General features: G+C 63.4%; 1 protein-coding gene across 1 annotated transcript in view; it reads left to right on the top strand.

Annotated features, from left to right (window-relative positions):
- Positions 1-7,355: 7,355 nt before the first annotated feature.
- RASAL1 (RAS protein activator like 1) overlaps positions 7,356-18,180 on the top strand; it is a 29,446-nt gene continuing 18,621 nt past the window's right edge. The window contains exons 1-4 of the mRNA XM_055146621.1: positions 7,356-7,553; positions 10,361-10,417; positions 12,542-12,655; positions 12,748-12,809. Coding sequence (XP_055002596.1) covers positions 7,489-7,553; positions 10,361-10,417; positions 12,542-12,655; positions 12,748-12,809 — 298 coding nt within the window. The 5' untranslated portion in view covers positions 7,356-7,488. The remainder of the gene's footprint in view (positions 7,554-10,360; positions 10,418-12,541; positions 12,656-12,747; positions 12,810-18,180) is intronic.

Below are 18,180 nucleotides of genomic sequence, written 5' to 3'. Positions count from 1 at the left end.
TGAGTGCATGCACGTGTGCACACGCATGCATTCTTTTACACATGTACACATGTGTGTATGCATATGTGTGATGCATGCGCATGTGTGAGTGAATGCATGCACGCATGCACGCACATGCATTCATGTACACATGTGTGCGTGTGCATGCATGTGCATACATGCGCGTGCATGCATGCGTGTACCATGCGTGTGTGCGTGTGTGCGCGCGCATGTACCCAGGCTTCATACATGCCTGACTTGCATTCTGCTCTGAGCTCTACCCCCAGCCTGGAAGAATCACTCTTGCTCAGGAGACCGTAGTAGGCTTGTACACACTCTGAGAGCCAGCACCTCCCCATTCTCCCCGAGGCATTGTCTCCAGCGATGAATGTAGCAGGTATCCCAGCTGGGAAACGGGCACAGGCACAACCCACAGATGCAGCCCACGGGTTGTGTTCGTTCACACAAACAAGCGCGTGCAGGGCTGGAGCAATAGCAGAGCGGGTCGGGCGTTTGCCATGCATGCAGCCAACCCGGGTTCAATCCCCAGCATCCCATAGGGTCCTCCAAGCACCACCAGGAGTGATTCCTGAGTGCAGAGCCAGGAGTCACCCCTGTGCATCGCCGGGTGTGACCCAAAAAGCAAAACAAACAAACAAAAACCAAGTGCGTGTACTCAGCGTGGGTTCATCATGAGGTTTCCTGCTCCTGCACAGCCAAGGTGCAGCACACGCCCCGCAAGGGTGCTCCGTGCCCCCTCGCCCGTCCGAGCCACGGCCCGCCTGCCTTGCGCCTCCCCAAGCCCCTGCAGTCACTCCTCTGTCCTCCGTGGTGAGTTGGTGACACTCGGAGGCTGCATCCTGGCCCCCCGGCTCCTGACCTTCGAGATCAGTTGGCTTCCCTCTGCCCCATCCTCTTGAGAGTCCTGACACGTACCGGTCACTGGGCTTGGCACGTGGGCGCTCCAGGATCCTGGCTGACCCCAGCTGAACCATCTGGGTTCAAAGACATTTGGTTTGGGTTGTTTCCTGCTCCGGGCGTTTATGAATGACGCCTCTGTGAGAGGCTTGTCCTGGCCTTAAGCCCTTCATTCCTTGGGGCCAAGTGAGCACCTGGGTGCGATGGAAGTTCATATTCAGGGGCTTGGGGATGGTGTGTGTGTGTGTGTGTGTGTGTGTGTGTGTGTGTGTGTGTGTGTGTGTTGGGGATCAAGCCCAGGGCTCCCACATGCCTGGCACGAGCCGCAGCCCTTGTAGAAAGGGCTGTTTTCTGGAGGATGGGGAGAAAGTGAAGGGGTGAAGTCCTCGGCTGGGGCGTGGCTGACCCTGGTCCGATCCTTGGCATCCTGAGCACTGTTCAGAGCCGCTCCTGAGCGCGGAATCAGGAGTAATCTCTGAGCACTTCTGGGTGTGTCCCACCCAGAGAGGAGGGGGGAGAGAGAGACTCAGAAAGGGCCTTTCCCAGCACGCTGGACTGTTTGTCTCCAGCACGCCCGAGTGACCCGCCCTCCCCAGGGCCGCCCGGCCTGGCCTGGGCCCCCAGAGGTGGGCTGTGCCCCTGCCATTGCCTCACTGGGGTCCCTCCGGCTCCCGCAGCTCGCCCTCCTTCCCCGGCTCTGTTTAGGGACTGTTCTGAGTCTGCTGTTCCCGAGCTAGGGTTCGAGCGACGCTAGCAGGTCCTTGGGGGCCCACCCCAGCCTGTCTCGCCTCCCCAATGTCAGGCACCAGCACCGGCTCACAGCTCACGGCTGTGCCCCGCGTCCCCTCTGGGCGTGGCACGGCCGCTCTGCAGAGAGCTGAGAGGTCTCGCGTGGTCCCTGTCAGAGGGGGCTGTCTCGGGGCGGGCGGGTGCGCCCCTCCCTGGCTCTCCCTGAAGCGGGGGCGGGGCGGGGGGCTTCTGCCAACACTGACTCAGCGTCTGAGGCGGCGTCCTAGAGGGGCTGCTGGCCCCCTGGGCTCCGGTTCCCCCAAAGACGGGGACAGGCTTGGTAGGGTGGGGAGGAGAGGCTGGTTGGTTTGTCCTTCTGACACACCCAGTGGCCCTGGGGTTGACTCCTGGCGGTGCTCAGGGGACCCTACGGCCTCCCAGGAGTAGCACCCGGGTGAACCGAGTGGAAGGCGAGCGGCCTCCCCGCAGGACGGTCTCTGTGCCGGAGGGGAGGTCTGAGGAGCAGGGCCAGGAGGATGAGGAGAGGTGGGGAGAGGAGAGAAGCAGTGCTGAGAGGAGGGTCGTGCAAGGGTCCTGAGGCAGAGTCACGTGGCCCCGCCTTGTGAGCAGCAGGCCCGGAGGTGGGCTGGCGGGATGCAAGGATGCTTGGGACTGGGGGGCGCCCAAGGAGAGGCGGAGCGGGAAGCAGGGGACGTGAGGTGACGCCACCTTGAGTTTGCAGGTCGGGGGACTGCCTCGGGGCTGCCCGGGGCTGCTCTCCGCTGGGCGCGCGCAGCCTTCAGCTCTGCTCTCTGCTAACGGGGCGCAGCTCCCCAGCCCGCGGGTGCTCCCCTCTGCCTCTGTGCGCTCGGGCTGCGGGGGCTGAACCCCTCCGGGACCCCCATCTTCTCTGCGGGCCTGGCCCTGGGTCACCAAGGCCGGGAAATACCCACAAGCGCTGGAAATACCCGCTGTCCCCGCAGCGACCCCAAGGCCACGCTCTGGCCGGCGCCTTCCTCTTCCTCCTTCTGCATTCCAAGGCGGGGTGGCGCGTGGCGGGGGCTGCTGGGGGAGGGAGGAAGCGGGGGCGCGGACAGACAGATGGACACCTGGGTGGCGGGGGAGGGAGGGGACGGACAGGCCCACTTCCTCGGCAGTCCGCCCACAGGAGGGGGCGGGAGGGCTGCCCACGCCTCCCGCCGCGTCCTCCTGTCCACTGGCTCCCCGCCCGGAGGCCTGCGCCAGCACAAGCCTGGCTTTGTTTCCCGGGACAAAGTACACCTCTCCCCTCCCGCCCTCACCCCTGCCCGCACCCCTGCCCGGGCCCACTCCCGTCTCCTGGCGGCGGGCGCCACTCCGCGGAGGGGAAACTGAGGTTCTGGAGGGGGTCTGAGGAGAGGCAGGCGGGTCTGCATCCTGTGTGGCACCCGGGGGTGTGTGTGGGGGGGCCCCTGGCACCCCCGCTGCCATCTGGAGCACCAGAGGGGAGGAGTAAGAACACAGAATGAGTCTCCCAGACACCGCCCAGGGCGGGCCGGGTCCTCTGACGCCCAGAGCAGGGAGTTGAGAGTCCGGGGTGCCAAGCAGTGTGGGTGGCGCCGCCTGAATCAGACCTTCCCTGACATTTACGAGGGAAGACAGAGCTGTGACAATGACAGCAGAGAGAACGGAGACTGGGGGCAGGGGGGGAGGGAGGGGAGGAGGGAGGGGGATGGAGGGAGGGGGCGGGGGCACGGGGAGAGGGAGGGAGGGGGCAGAGAGGAGGGAGAGGAGGAGGGGACAGAGAGGGAGGGAGCAAGGAGGGAGGGGGCAAGGTGAAGGGGGAGGGGGAGGGGAGGGGGAGGGCAGGGAGGGAGGGAGGGGAGCCTGGTTCCGGCTCAGCGGGGTGGAAATGGAGGAATTGCGGGTTCTTGGCTATGACCCGGAGAGGCCCCGGCTATGATGGTGAGGAAGTGACCACGTCAGGGCCTAAAGGTCCAGCTGGCCACTAGCAGTCTGTGCCTGCCCTGGGGTCACGGTCACGGCGTCTCTGTCCAGCCTCGGCTTCTTCCCCACCCCCGACTCTGGGCCACTTATGGGCTGGTGCGCTCTGAGGCTCGGGGCCTCTCCTCGTCCCTCCGTCCTTCCTGGCCAGCCCGAGGGCGTGGCGGGGTACTGGCCACCCTGGGGGCTCTTGGGGGCTCCGGGGCTGCACCCGGTGATGCCCAGGGGACCCTGAGGTGCCAGGGCGGGAACGCGGGCCAGGTGTGCAAGGCGTGTGTGTGCCCTGACAGCTGGCCCGTGTCCTCTGCACTTTTTACTTCACCCCTCCCCAGCTGCTGAGGAGCTGTTCGCTCGGGAGGGGCGGAGGGGGCGAGTGTGGAGCACCACCAGTGTGGAGGAGGCGGTGGGAGCACCACCCGGGGAGCACTCAGGAGTGGGCCAGTGACCGTGTGACAGGATTCCCCACACCCAGGGGCGTGTTGTCAAATGGGGTCCCCCCTTCCCCCCAAACAGTGACCGTCCCTTGGCTATGCTTCATCTCTGGCCGCGGGAAGGCTCCACGGGGACAGGCCCGGCAGTGCCCAGCCCGAGGCCCTGGGCGAAGGAGACTGTCCACCATGGGTCAGAGCTCTCGCTGGCCCCAGGCCCAGCGGCTCGGAGGCAGGCAGGGCCCAGCGGGGCCGGGCAGCGGGGAGGGCGCCTTCGGGTGCAGGAGCCCGGCCTTGTAATCTCCGATCAGATTTCCCGGTGCGCGCGTGGACGCCCAGCGCCCGCAGCTCAGCCGTCCGGAGCCGCCCGCCCACTGCCGGGGTGACCTTTCCATCCGGGCGGGGACTGCAGCCTGGGCCTGGCGCTGCACACCGACCCTGTCGTCCCCCCCTCGTCCCGCCCTGTCCCCGGCCCCATCCTCTGAGGTGGGGGCAGCAGGAGAGGGGGGGAACTGAGGCCCAGGCGGTGCCCGCTGTGTGTGTGATGCAGGCGGCAAGGCCACTGTGAAAAAATTTACTACTATAAATTTATTTGTTTGTTTTCGAGTCACAGCCGGTGGCGCTTACTCTGCTCGGGGGTCACTCCTGGTGGGCTTCGGGGGACCCAGGGGTTGCTGGGGATCAAACCCAGGCCTGCCAGGTGCCAGGGAAGTGCCACCCCCTGGCCGGGGCCTGAGTTTCACTGCAGAGCCACAGCCGTTAAAAGCTGTTCTGGTTGTTTTTGTCTTTCTGCACCTGGCTGTACTCAGAGCTGACTCCTAGCTAAGTGCTCCAGGATCGCCCCTGGAGGGCCGTGGGGGCCTGTGCGTGGTGCCAGCCGCATGCTCGGGAAGCACCTTCCTCCCTCCTGAGCTCTCTGGCCCTGACATCTCTGTCCTTTGTTTATTTGGTTTTTTGGGGGGCGGGTCACACCTGGTGATGCTCAGGGCTTACTCCTGGCTCTGTGCTCAGGAGTGAGGCCTGGTGGTGCTTGGGGGCGAGAGGGGGGTGGGGGGCATACACGATGCCGAGGATTGAGCCGGGGTGGGCCAGGTTGAAGACAAGCCCCCTGCCCACGCTACTATGATTCCAGCCCCCTCACTTCTGTCCTTAAACCCCGAGCTCTGCGGCCCTCCATGGACGGCGCCAGGGGGCTGGGGGCGAGGGGTTGCCAGGCCGTGACGGAGGCAGGGAGGGGGCCAGGGGGCCAGGGGGCTTGTTTTTGAGACACCGGGAGGGGACCAGACGCCCTCAAGCTCCAACCGGGTGCCAGGCACCTCCAGCTGGGTCCCCCCTCCCCACCCCTAACAGCCCAGACTGGGGGCTCAGGGACTGGCCCTCCCAGCCTGCGTGGCCTCCCGCAAGTGACCCTCACTTGGCCACCCTTCCCCTGGACAGGAGCCCCTCCAAGCCCACGCCCGTTTCCGGTCAGAGCAACAGGAAGTGGTCTGCTGGGGATGGTGACCATGGCTGCAGGTGGACAGCAGGGTCAGAGGCCGGACATAGGGACAGGTGACAGCCGGGCTCCGTGGCAGCCCTGACCTGCGCCCCCTGGGGAGGCAGTTCAGGCTTGGGGCTTCCGGCTCAGCCGTTGGCCGGGGGCCCACGTGGCCCGGAGGGGTCCACCCCACAGCTCGGCCGGGGTCTCTGGGTGGGCGAGAGAGCCCAGCTGAGGTCCGGCAACCTCAGAAGAAAAAGTGCAGCTGAAAGCCAAGCCCTGGGAGGGGTGGGGAGCAGGAGCCCATCGGGGGCATCACTTCCCGCTGACCGAGGCTCTCATGGCCCCGTGACCTGGGCCTGCCTGCATCACTCCGGCCTCGCCCAAAAGATGGAGCAAGGCCGCTGAGCCCAGGGCCAGGCCAGCTGCACCCATGTCCCGGATGGGAAAATGGAGGCCCCGCCTGGGGCAGCCAGAGGGCTCCTCTCGGATAGTGGATGCCAGCCAGGACGAGACCCAGGAGTCTCAAGCCCTCTCCAGCCTGCCGGGTGCTGGGTGGGGGTCAGGGTGCTGGGTGGGGGGTCACTGACGAGAAAAGCTGGGGGCAGGTGGTGGGGCTCCTCCGCCCTACAAGTACTGCCCCTGGCCTGTGGGCTGTAGTTCTCACACTCATTCATCAGCGGGTGTGTGTGTGTGTGTGGGGGGCACTCCAGGCCCCCCTACTGGGAGAAACGGCACCAGCTAGTGTTTGCCCTGGGCCAGGCCCTTCCGCTCTCCTTATCTTATTTAAAATTTGAAAAGTCTACAAACCAGGAGCTGATGGGAGTGAAAAAGAGGGAAGGCATCCTGGAAGACTTCCCAGGGGAGGTGGCCTTCCGACGAAGTCTGGAAGGACAGTAATAATAATAATAACAATAACAACAACAACAACAATAATAATAATAAAAAAACATTTCTCCCCGCTAGGTTGAACCAGGCCTCCTGCACTCCAGCCCCTCCCTTCAGGCCCCAGCAAACACTCTTTGAAAGCAGCTTTTGTGCCTTCACTACCCCCCCACCCCCCCAAATCTCATGGGATTCTCTCGAAACCTGCAAGACTCTATTTTGAACAGACAGGAAAACCAAAGCCAGGGCCAGAGAGCCAGACCCGACCGCACGGTGGGGGAGGGGGCGGAGGGGGAGTCGGGCTTCAGCTCCCGAGCTCTGAATCCCACTGAACCTGTTTCTTTTTCTTTCGGTTTTGGGCTCACACCCAGCAGTGCTCAGGGCTGACTCCCGGCCCTGTGCTCAGGAATCACTCCTGGAGCTGCTCGGGGGACCCTATGGGATGCGGGAGACCCACCCCGCGCCGGCTGCGTGCCTGGCAAGCGCCCCACCCGCGGTACGATCTCCAGCCCCCAAGAACCTCAGTTTTGTGGGTTTTTTGTTTTTTTTTTACCCCTGAGAGGGGGCTCGGAGCTCGGCAGCCCGCGGCGCGGGCGACTGGGCTGGTTCCCAGGGTCCCCTCCCCCTGGCCGCGGCTTCCTCCCCCGCAGCGCCAGGCGGGCGTGCGGGAGCCGCGGGGCGCCGGGCCAGGCTCGAATCGGAAACTCCGCGGAGGAGCCGCGGGGTGCGGGGTGCTCGCAGCCCGTCCCCGGACGCGGGACCCCGGGCCGGCGCCCCCCGCCCGCCCCGGGCCGTGCGCCCCTGCGGGCCCGGGCGCGGCGGAGGCGTGACCGCGTCGGGGCGGCGCGCGGGCAGGTGGCGCGGGTGTCCGGGGCGCGCGGCGGCCACTCGCGGGGCGCCAGGCCACGCCCAGCGCGGCGGGGGGCGCCCGGGTCCCCGCGGGGCGGGGGGCTCCGGCGGGGCGCGCGGGCGGCGGCCCCGCGGGGGGCTCGGGGCCGCGCCTACCTGTGGCGCCGGACCCCGCGCCAGGTGGCCGCGTCCCCGCCCCGCGCCGCGCGCTCCGGCCCGGAAAGTTTGGGGCTCGGCGCCATGGCCAAGAGCAGCTCCCTGAACGTGCGCGTGCTGGAGGGCCGGGCGCTGCCCGCCAAGGACGTGTGAGTACCCGGGTCCTGGCCCCGCGGGCGCGGGGGGCGCGGGGGTCGGGGCCGTGCGCCCGGCGCGCGCTCCGGGGCTCTCCAGGGTCTGCCCGAGCGGGGGAGGGGCGGCTGCAGGGCCGGGGGCGCCAGCGTCCACGAGGGCCCTGACAGGTGGCCCCTCCGGCGGGGGCATCCGGTGTTCCGGGGGGTGGGGTGGGGGGGTGTCACACGCCTCTGGGGAAACTGAGGTCCTCTTGGCCCAGGCCGGGGGCTCCGGGCTCGGGTGCTCTTCCCAGCGCCCCTCGGCGGCCGCCAGGGACCTGCCCCTGCTCCTTGCCGGCTGGATCAGTGGCCTGGAGCCAGGCAGGGGCTCCCCCGTCCCCCCACCCCGCGGCCACGACCTCAGCACCTGGGCAGGTGGGGGGTCCTCAGCGCGCACAGCCCGTGAACCTGGCCCTACGGGGTCTCGCTCCCCGCGGGCGGGCGGGAGGCGGGGACAGGCAGCCTGGAGGGCGCTGTGTGGGGGGACCAGAGTGCGGGGACTGGGCTTTGGGTGGGGGGCAGCTGGGAGCCCTGGGGAGAGTGTGTCCACTGCAGCTATGCCACAGTGTCCCCTGTAGCCCCCCAGTAAATGCCTGAGATCAGAGGTGGGGGTACGCTGGGCAGACACAGTGGCTGGGTAAGCCCCCCCATTTGAGATGCCCACTCCCAAGTCAGAGATTTGGGGGTCCCTCCAGAAACCAAGTTCCTGGGGGTCCTAGGGCCCCATCCCGGGGGGGGCACCTGAGCGGGACTGCCCACCCCCGGCCCCCCAGCTCATGGCTCCTTTTGCCCCCAGAACTGAGCCCATCTGCCCCCCAGGCCCTGGGCTCCGGACTGCCCACCCCGTCCCGAGGGGGCGGGCCATGCCTCAGAGCCAGGGTGGACACATGGCAGAGCCTCAGTTTCCCCGCCACTGATGCCTTCAGAGGGCTGCCGAGCCCGCGTCCCTCTCCGAGTCAGGACACCCTCCCAGGCTTCCTGAAGCCCCGTCACGCTGGAGAGGGTCCCACCTGGCCGGGGGTGGCCTTGGGGAGGATTTTCCGTCGTGACTTTCTGAAAACACGAGCTCACCGCCCAGGCGGCCGTGGGCCAGGCCCTGGCATTTCATTTTTTCCATTTCCTCCTCTTATTATTATTATTATTATTACTACTGCTGCTGGGGGCCACACCTTTTGGGGCTCAGGGGCTGTTCCCGGCGGCTCCGTGCTCAAGAGTGGCCCCTGGCAGGGCGCGGGGGACCTATGCAGTGCCCAGGGTTTGAACCGGGCTTGGCAGAGGCCTATGGCCGGCGCCTTGCTCTGTCCTGCCTTCCCGGTGGGAGACCCAGGCCCGGAGCACCCCCGCCTTCACACACCCACCCCCCCCCCCCGCTGTGACCTGGACCATGGCGCCAGGAGGGCAGGGCCGCGGGTGCTCTCCTAGGTTGGCCCTGCTGGCGGGGGCCATGGGAAAGGCCAGGGCTGGCTGAGAGGAGGGGGGAGGGGGGCCCAGTCACCCCTGGCTGATGGGCGGCTGATAAGGGCTGATAAGGGCTGTGTGCGTCAGTGCCCGGGGGCTGGCGTCCTGAGGCCGCCTGGAGGACAGGGCAGGACGTGACCCCAACCCTGTGTGCCTGGACAGGGGGCTGCCTCGAAGCCCGGGGGGGGGAACCCCAGCAAGAAATCAGATTGAGGGCGTCACCCGGTGCCAGGGGCTCGCATGGGAAACAGGTTTCACACCCCCTCCCCCGGGCTTGGGACAGATACAGAAGGGGAAACTGAGGCAGGGGCCTCTAGGCAGGGAGGGATGTGGAGGTTCAGGATGTCTGAGGGGCCGGTGGGGGGAGGGGAGGCATCGGGGCACCCAGGCAGGGGCTGAGGGAAGGAGCCAGAGTGGAGACTGAGGCACGGGGCAGGCCCACCCGCAGAGCGGGGGCCAGGTGGGTTCTTGTCCAGGAAGCCCGAGGGCAACGGGACAGAACCGGGGAGGCATCGTGGGGACGGGGACGCTGGGGTCAGAGACCTGGGTTCGAATCTTCACTCTGCAGGTGTGGGGAGAGGCAGACAGATACCGAGCCCCCCCACCCCGAGAAGCTTCCACTCTGGAAGTCATGGGGTCTCAGGGAGTCAGACCCCAGACCCGGAGACAGAGGGGGTGGGATGGTGTGAGGCAGATCCGAGTGTGGGTTCACCCGGGCAGGCAGTCAGGGCGGCTTCTCTGAGGAGGTGTCTCTTGCGTGAGGTTTGCTTGGCAGGAAGGAGCCCCTGCTGGCAAGGTGTGACCTGGGCAAGTGCAAAGACCCAGAGGCTGGAGTGCTAGGTGGGCGAGCAGGGAGGGCGGTGGGGTGCGGGGATGGATGGGGAACCGGGGGCCTGAGGCACTGCCTGGCCAAGACTTATTCTGAAGGGGCGTGCAGTAAATCCCGTATTGTGAAGGGGGGATGTGGCACATCTGTCCCCTGAGCTTCCACCCAGGCAGGTGCTGACCGTACCTGCCCTCCGGGGGCTCGGCCATGGGGAGCCCCCATAGGGAGGAAGGGCAGCTGGGGGCACACGCCCAGGGTGCACTCTCCCCTCGGCCCCTCTGGGGACCCCGGTGCACCTGTGCCGCAGAGCAGAGAAACTGAGGCCGGGAGGAAGCATCTCCTGCTGCTCCGGACCCCCGAGATGGGCGCTCCTCCTTCCTGCTGCGTCCTGCGGGCCCAGAGAGGCCGTGGGGTGGGGGCAGGCGGGCCCCTGGGGTGCCCCCTTGGAGCTGTGAGAGGCTGCTGACTGCCCCTGCCACCCTCCCCCAACCCCCTGCAGGTCGGGCAGCAGCGACCCCTACTGCATCGTGAAGGTGGATGACGAGGTGGTGGCCAGGTGAGGGTCAGGCTCCCGTACCCCGAGGGGGGCTGACGCTGCCTCGTGCCCGACTCCTGCGGCTGCGGGTTCCTCTCCCCACCCTGCCCGCTGATGGCCGCTGCGGCCCGAGGCCTGACGCTGTCCCCGTGGCCCAGGGCCTGACTCAGTGGTCATTGGTCCGTGGCTGTCGCCTCCCCCGGGTGGGCAGCTGGCGCCCGGCTGGGCTGGCTGGTTCCCAGCCTGCTGGGTGCTGCGGGCATCAGGGTGTGTGTGTGTGTGTGTGTGTGTGTGTGTGTGTGTGTGTGTGTGCATGTGTGGATGTGTGTGAGTGGATGTGTGGATGTGTATGAATGTGTTTGCACACATGTATGTGTGTGTATGAATGTGTGCAGCTGAGCCTACCTTGGGTCTGCATAGGAGCACTGGGGGGCTTGTGTGAGTGCCAGGGAGAGGAGGTGCGTGTCCCTGGGGGTGCGCTCACATTGGGTACCTGTGCATGTGTGCACGTACATGTGTGTGCGCACATGCATGTGTGTTCGCACATGCACATGTGTGCATGTGTGTGCACATGTGCGTGTGTACCTGCATGTGTGCATGCATGCATATGCACAAGTGCATGTGTGAGAGCATATGTGCATGTGTGCTTGCATGTGTGCATGCATGTATGCATGTATGTACACACATGCATGCATGTGCATGTCTGTGCATGTGCGTGTGTGTGAGCATGTGTCATGCGTGTGCTTGTACATATGTGCGTATGCATGTATATGCATGTGTGTGCGTGCATGTGTGTGTTGTCTGTGTGTATGTGCACCCCACTGTTGATTTGGGCATGCGGACACTGTGGTGGACGTGTGTGAGCATGTTGGGGTGACATGCTCCCGCTCAGGGGCCGTGCTTGACTCCCGCCCCTCCAGGCCGTTGGAGGGGCCGGTGGGCGGGCAGCGGAGGCCTCGGTTCCCATGGAGACTGCAAGAGGCTGGCGGCACCTACCGACGGTCCTGGTCCAGATGGGCAGCAGGGGTGGGAGCCTGCCCAGGGGAGGGCCAGCCCGCTGCACCCCGCTGACCGTCCTCCCTGCCCACCTTGTGCTCTGGAGCCTGTGAGCCCCCCTGCGGCCCCGCCCGAGGCTGCGGAGGTCCTGTGTCCTGGGTGGCCGTCCCTGTCTCTGGGGAGCCCCCAGCGCATGGACACTTCCATGGAGCAGGCCTGGGGCCAGGGGCAGAGCGGTCTGCAGCGGTGCCCAGAGCAAGCCGGGCGTGTATCACGCTCTGGCCCACGGGGACTGTGGGCAGAGCAGAGGAGGACATTTCTCCTCAGGCAGAGAAGAGCAGACTTTGTTCCCGGGTGGGCGAGAGGAATTGGCTTCCTACACTTGGGGTGCAGATGCTCCATTTGTCCTGAACCCCTTGGGGTCCCCCATTGTTGACAGAGGGCTCTGGTTAGTAACACCATTTCCCATTATCACCTTCCTATTCCTCCAACTCCTCAAGCTCCTTCCTGCCCCAGGGCCTTTGCACATGCCACACCAGACCTCTGGAGCCCTTGTCCATCTCCTGCACTCCCCCTTTACCCGACTCACCCTCACCGAGAAGCCTCCCCTGGCCCCTCTGACCCCCACCCCAGACCCTGCCAGGCCTGCTCATCACAGGGTGATGAGAGTCGGCGGGGGGGGGGGGTGGTGCTCTGGAGTCAGGGCCTCAGTGCTCTTTCTGGGGACTCCAGAAGCCCTAGAGGCTCGGAACGCTGCGTGCTAGTGGCGTGAGTGGGTGGATGGATGAATGAAAGATGGGCGGATGGACGGGGGGTGGGCAGATGGTTGGGGGATGGTGATGGATGCGTGAATAGCGGGTGGGTGGACGGACGGGTGAAGGGTGGGTGAATGAACGAAAGGCGCTGGGATGCAGTCGTTCCGTGCGTGTGTGCGTGTGTGCGTGTGTGCATGTGTGTGTGTGTGTGTGTGTGCATGTGTGTGTGTGTGTGTGTGTGTGCGTGAGTGTGAGCGTGTGATTGTGTCTCTGTCACGACCATGTCTCTCCGTGTCTGCTTCTCGGCGTGAAGGCGTGTGTTCGCTCCCCGCGTGTCGCTGGCTGTGACGTGTGCCCGGTGTGTGTGCACTCAGCCCCCTGTGCCCCCCCGCAGGACGGCGACGGTCTGGCGCAGCCTGAGCCCCTTCTGGGGAGAGGAGTACACGGTGCACCTGCCCCTGGACTTCCACCGCCTGGCCTTCTACGTGCTGGACGAGGACACGGTGGGGTGCGTGAGCGCCCGGAGGCTGCGCCCACCCCCGGCGGGAGGGCCGGGCCCCTGGGCGGACCCTCAGCCCCTCTCCCGTGCCCTCTCCACAGGCACGATGACATCATCGGCAAGATCTCGCTCAGCAAGGAGGAGATCACGGCGGACCCCCGAGGTGTGTGTGGGCCGCCGGGCGCGGGGCTGGGGGCGCGGCGGCAGCGGACACTCTGGGGGCCCCCCGGAGTGGAGAACGCTGACCGGGGATCAGGTTGCACTGCCGGGGGCTCCTGGCGGTCTCAGGGGGCCGTGAGAAACCAGGGGGAGACCCCAGGCTCTGGGACTGTCCCACTGGCCCTGATTTCTGCTGTTTCTGTTTTATTTGGGGACCCACACCCGGCCTTGCTCAGGGAGGACTCCTGGCTCTGTGCTCAGGGATCACTCCTGGCGGGGCTCGAGGGGCGCCGGGGATGGAGCTTGGGTCGGCTGCGGGCAAGGCCAGTGCTCTACCTGCCGGATTATTCCTTTGGTCCCTGTTTCTGTTTTAAATTTTAATTGAGTTTAGATTCCTCTGTCCCTCTCGGAGAGCCCGGCAAGCTCCCGAGAGTATCCCGCCCGCACGGCAGAGCCTGGCAAGCTCCCCGTGGTGTATTCGAGATGCCAAAAACAGTAACAGCAAGCCTCACGATAGAGACGTTACTGGTGCCCGCTCGAGCAAATCAATGAGCAACGGGATGACAGTGACAGTGACAGTGACTTATGAAATAGTTCGTGCATTCATTCACGCAGTTCCCTGGCCGAAGGGCCCGGGGAGTGGCGATTCTGCCTCTCGTCAGTGAATCTTATGTTTGCATTCTTTATCACACTTCCTCTCGTTGCCATGCTGGTGCTCACGCACAGTGCTCTCTGGGGCTGCAGGTTCCACTGCCGCTCCCACGGCCCTTTCGTCGTCGTGGTGGCTGCTGGGGGTCTTGCCCTCTCTGTGGTGCTCACACACACACACACACACACACACACACACACACACACACAGCAGCTGCAGATTCCTTGCGGGGCCGGGAATTGCAAAGCTGCTCTGGCTGGCACATGGGAGACCCCCGGGGCTTGAACTGGTGACCACACGCTCGCAGGGTGGGTGTTTCAGGCCTCCTCCTGACCCATGTGACTCTTAGCCCCGCTCTCCTTGCTCATCCTCTCTGTAGTCAGTTTTTTCTTTCTTTTTTAGTTTTTGGGCCACACTTAGGGCTTACTCCTGGCTCTGTGCTCGGGGACCACTTTTGGTGGGGCTTGGGGGACCGGTAGGATGCCGGGGATGGAACCTGGTTGGCCACATGCAAAGCAAGTGTCCTGTCCACTGTATTATCGCTTGGGCTCCTGTTGTCAGTTTCTTGGGGACGTCTTCAGGGGGGGTTTCAGACAGATCCAAGGCAGGACAAAGAACGTCAGCAGTCACAGTCTGTGTGTGCAACCTTTCCCTCTCACGTAATCACCAGCTCCCCCCTTGAGGCTGGAGTGAAGGACAGTGGGGAGGACGTTTGCCTTGCGAGCAGCAGACCTGGGTTCGATTCCCAGCATCCCCCAAACACCGCCAGGAGTAATTCCTGAATACAGAGCCAGGAGTAAACCCTGAACATCAGCAGGTCTGACCCAAAAGGCCAAAAAAAAAAATATATTACCAATTGCCCTTATTCTGACCCACTCTGTAGTGGGTAAACTGAGGCACGGGAGGATCCTCAGAAGACCGAGGGCTATGTGAACCAGCGAGGGTTAGAGTCAAGGGCATAAGGCTCCAGAATGTGGGGTTTCCTCCTGGCGGGGCTCAGAGGACCCTGTGGGGTGCCGGGGATTGAATCCGGGTTTCCCGCATGCCTGCGGCCCTGTGTGACCTCTCCTGCCCCGCGGTTCCTTCCTGACCTCTCGGGCCTGAGGGCGGAGCTGCGTCCCGGCCCGGAGTCTCAGCCCCCAGCTCCAGGATCTGTGTTTGGCGGCTTCCAGGACAAGCAGCTGCTCACACCCGTCCTCCCTGCCGCCCTCCCCTCTCCAGGCCCGACTCCAGAACTTTCCGTCGGCGCCCCAGGCACATGCCCTCTCTCTGACGCTGTGGGGTGTCGAGGCACTGTTGTTGTGTGGTGCGCCTCGGCGACCTGGCCCCTGTCCTGGTGAGCGGCACGTGGGCTCTGGGTGACGCCTTCCTGGCTCAGACACTGCGGCATTGGGGCTGGAGTGATAGCACAGCAGAGAGGGTGTTTGCCTTGCACGCGGCCGACCTGGGTTCTAATCCCAGCATCCCATATGGTCCCCTGAGCACCGCCAGGGGTAATTCCTGAGTGCAGAGCCAGGAGTAACCCCTGTGCATCGCCGGGTGTGACCCAAAAAAGTAAAAAAAAAAAAAATGCGGCATTGATATTGACTCGTCACACAAGCGTGACTCCACACACGGGCGGCTGGTGGCCGCCAGACCCGGGGATTCCTAGAGGTGTGTTTGCCGGATCAAAGAAGGCCCAGACAGACCTGGTACATGGTTCTGGTTGCATCGCCGTTCCTGAGGAAGGGGCCGATTGACCTGGGAGGACTCTCGAGACAGTGCTCCGGCCTTTCGATCTCGAGATCTGATAGGTTAAAAATTGCCTCTTGGGCCGAGAGAGTGCAGGGGTTCGGGCACTTGCCTTGCGCATGGCGGACGCGGGTTCCTCTCCCGGTACTGCAATGGTCCCCCGAGCACGCCAGGAGTGAGCCCTGAGTGCAGAGCCGGGAGCCGGCCCTGAGCAGCGCTGGGGTGGCCCAGACACCCTGTGTGTCGCCCCAGCCCCAACTCGGTTCCTTTTCGTCTCTTCACATCACAAGTGCATTCTCCTCTGGATGGGTTGGTGGCCCTTTCTTCTTGATTAGGAGAAGAATTCTTTCTTTCTTTCTTTCTTTCTTTCTTTCTTTCTTTCTTTCTTTCTTTCTTTCTTTCTTTCTTTCTTTCTTTCTTTCTTTCTTTCTTTCTTTCTTTCTTTCTTTCTTTCTTTCTTTCTTTCTTTCGACAACTGCTGGTGATGCTCGGGGTTATTCTCGATTCCGTGCTCAGGAATCGCTCCTGGTAGTGCTCGGGGGACCATTGGGGTTCTGGGGATTGAACCTGGGTCGGCCGCATGCGCGGCGAGCGTCCTACCCGCTGTGCTTTGGCTCCGGCCCCAGAGCTTTCTGTCGTAGGTTTTTTTTTTTTTTTTGCTTTTTGGGTCACACCTGGCAATGCACAGGGGTCACTCCTGGCTCATGCACTCAGGAATTTTCCCTGGCAATGCTCAGGGGACCATATGGGATGCTGGGATTCGAACCTGGGTCGGCCGCATGCAAGGCAAACGCCCTCCCCGCTGTGCTATCGCTCCAGCCCCAGCTTTCTGTCATAGGGGAAATGGTTCTCCTGGATCAGCCAAGGCTCTCATCGGGTGGTCGCCCCAGCCACACCTCCCGCCCACCCCCCACCCGAACTTCCCACAAACAAGCCTTGCCAGGGGGACCGACAGCACGCAGTGAGGGAGGGAAGGAAGGTTTGGGGGAGGAACTGTCAGAGGTGACTCTCCAGCCAGCAGAGAGGCTCCATCTCTGGCCGGGGCTGTTGCTGACGTCAGGCGGAGCTTGAGGGTGACCCGTGAGACCGGGACCGGCCAGTGGCCCCGGGACGAGCCGCCTTGCCCCTGTCCAGGAGTGAGCGGATGCCTGGCCTCTTGCACCTGTCACTTCCAAGCCACATGACTTCTCTCTTTTTTTTTAATTTATTTTTATTTGTATAAAGCAGTTCACAATAGTTCATTACAGATAATATTCAAACACCAACCCCGCCACCGTGGGCCTTCCCGCCACCGTAAGAGGAAAGTGTGTGAAGATTGTTGTATTTAGGGGGCTGGAGTGATAGTACAGAGGGTGGGGCGTTTGCCTTGCATGCAGCCAGCCAGGATTTGTTTGATCTCCGGCATCCCACAGGGTCCCCTGAGCACCGCGAGGAGTAATTCCTGAGTGCAGAACTAGGAGTAACCCCTGAGCATCACCGGGTGTGACCCAAAAAGAAAAAAATATACATATTGCTGGGGGCCGGAGCGATAGCACAGCGGGTAGGGCGTTTGCCTTGCACGCGGCCGACCCGGGTTCGATCCCCGGCATCCCATATGGTCCCCCAAGCGCCGCCAGGAGTAATTCCTGAGTGCAAAGCCAGGAGTAACCCCTTAGCATCGCTGGGTGTGACCCAAAAAGCAAAAAAAAAAAAATATATACATATTGCTGTATTTCACCCTGGAGCCATTTCATCATCATCATCATCATCATCATCATCATCATCATCATCATCATCATCATTATCCCATTGATTGTTGAATTTCTCGAGCGGTCTCAGAAATGTCTCCATTCGTCCTAGCCCTGAGATTTAGAAGACTCTTTACTCGTCCTTCCCAACGGTGCCACATTGGAGGCTCTTTCAGGGTCAGGGGAATGAGACCCATCATTGTGTTTTGGGTTTGGGCATATGAATACGCCATGGAGAGTTTGCGAGGCTCTCCCATGCGGGCAGGAAACTCTCGGTAGCTTGCCAGGTTCTCCCAGAGGGAGAACTAAGCTATAAGATGTCTTCTGGGAGCTTGGTCTTATAGTCTCTGGATGTTGACTGTTGATGGGATTACACAGTGCTGGGGGCAGTCCCTGGGTGTGACCGCCTAGCTACTGGAAAATGGGAAATTTGGGTAGAAGAGGCCCAGTCCCGATCCGAGCAGGCTTGGAGGTCTCAGCCCCGGGTCCCACACACTGGGTTCCTCTGCCGGTTCCTTTATGTGTGAGGCTCATCCAAACATGTGGAGAGGGGCCTTGAGCATGGCTGTGGCTGGGTTCCAGAGGTCTTCGGCCACAGGAGCTCTGCTTGGGGCAGGGAGGGAAACTGAAGCCCACCCCCTCTGAGGGGCCCCAGGGAAGACAGCCAGGTATGGGGGCAAGAGACTCTCTGGAGCCACTTAAGCCCTGTACAAGAGATTTCAGGCATGTATGTTAAACCCAAACACATGTGTGCTGCTTTTGGCGCATCAGTGGACTGGAGTGTAAGAGGTTGTGCGGCAGCATTTGTGGCCACATGCTCCAGAACATTCTGTGTCGCTCTCTTCCTGGAGCTTCATCTCATAGCCTCTGGATCTCGGCCGTTGGTGTGATTACATGGCACCAGATGCAGTTTGTGGGTGTGACTGCCAAGCCTCTGGGAAACTGGGGATCTGGGGGGGAGAAAGCCCAGTCCTGCTCTGGGCCAGCCTAGGGATCTCAGTCACGGGTCCCGCATCCCTGGGTTTCTCTGCAGGTTCCCTCATAGGTGAGGCTCGTCCGAGCCTGTGGAGAGTGGCCTTGAGCATGGCTGCAGTTGGTTCTGGAGGTTTCCGGGTGCTGGGGTTCTACTGGGGCAGGGGGGAAACTCAACCCGCCCCCCCCCAAGTTGCCCAGGTGAAGACAGCTGGTGCGGGGTCAGGACATTCTGTAAGCCATGTGACTTTTATCAGAGATCACTGCTCAGCCAGGAAATGTCACCTTCACCTTGA

Source organism: Sorex araneus, chromosome 9 (genome assembly GCF_027595985.1).
Source record: "Sorex araneus isolate mSorAra2 chromosome 9, mSorAra2.pri, whole genome shotgun sequence".
NCBI lineage: Eukaryota > Metazoa > Chordata > Mammalia > Eulipotyphla > Soricidae > Sorex > Sorex araneus.
This window is presented reverse-complemented; position numbering and strand designations above follow the sequence as displayed.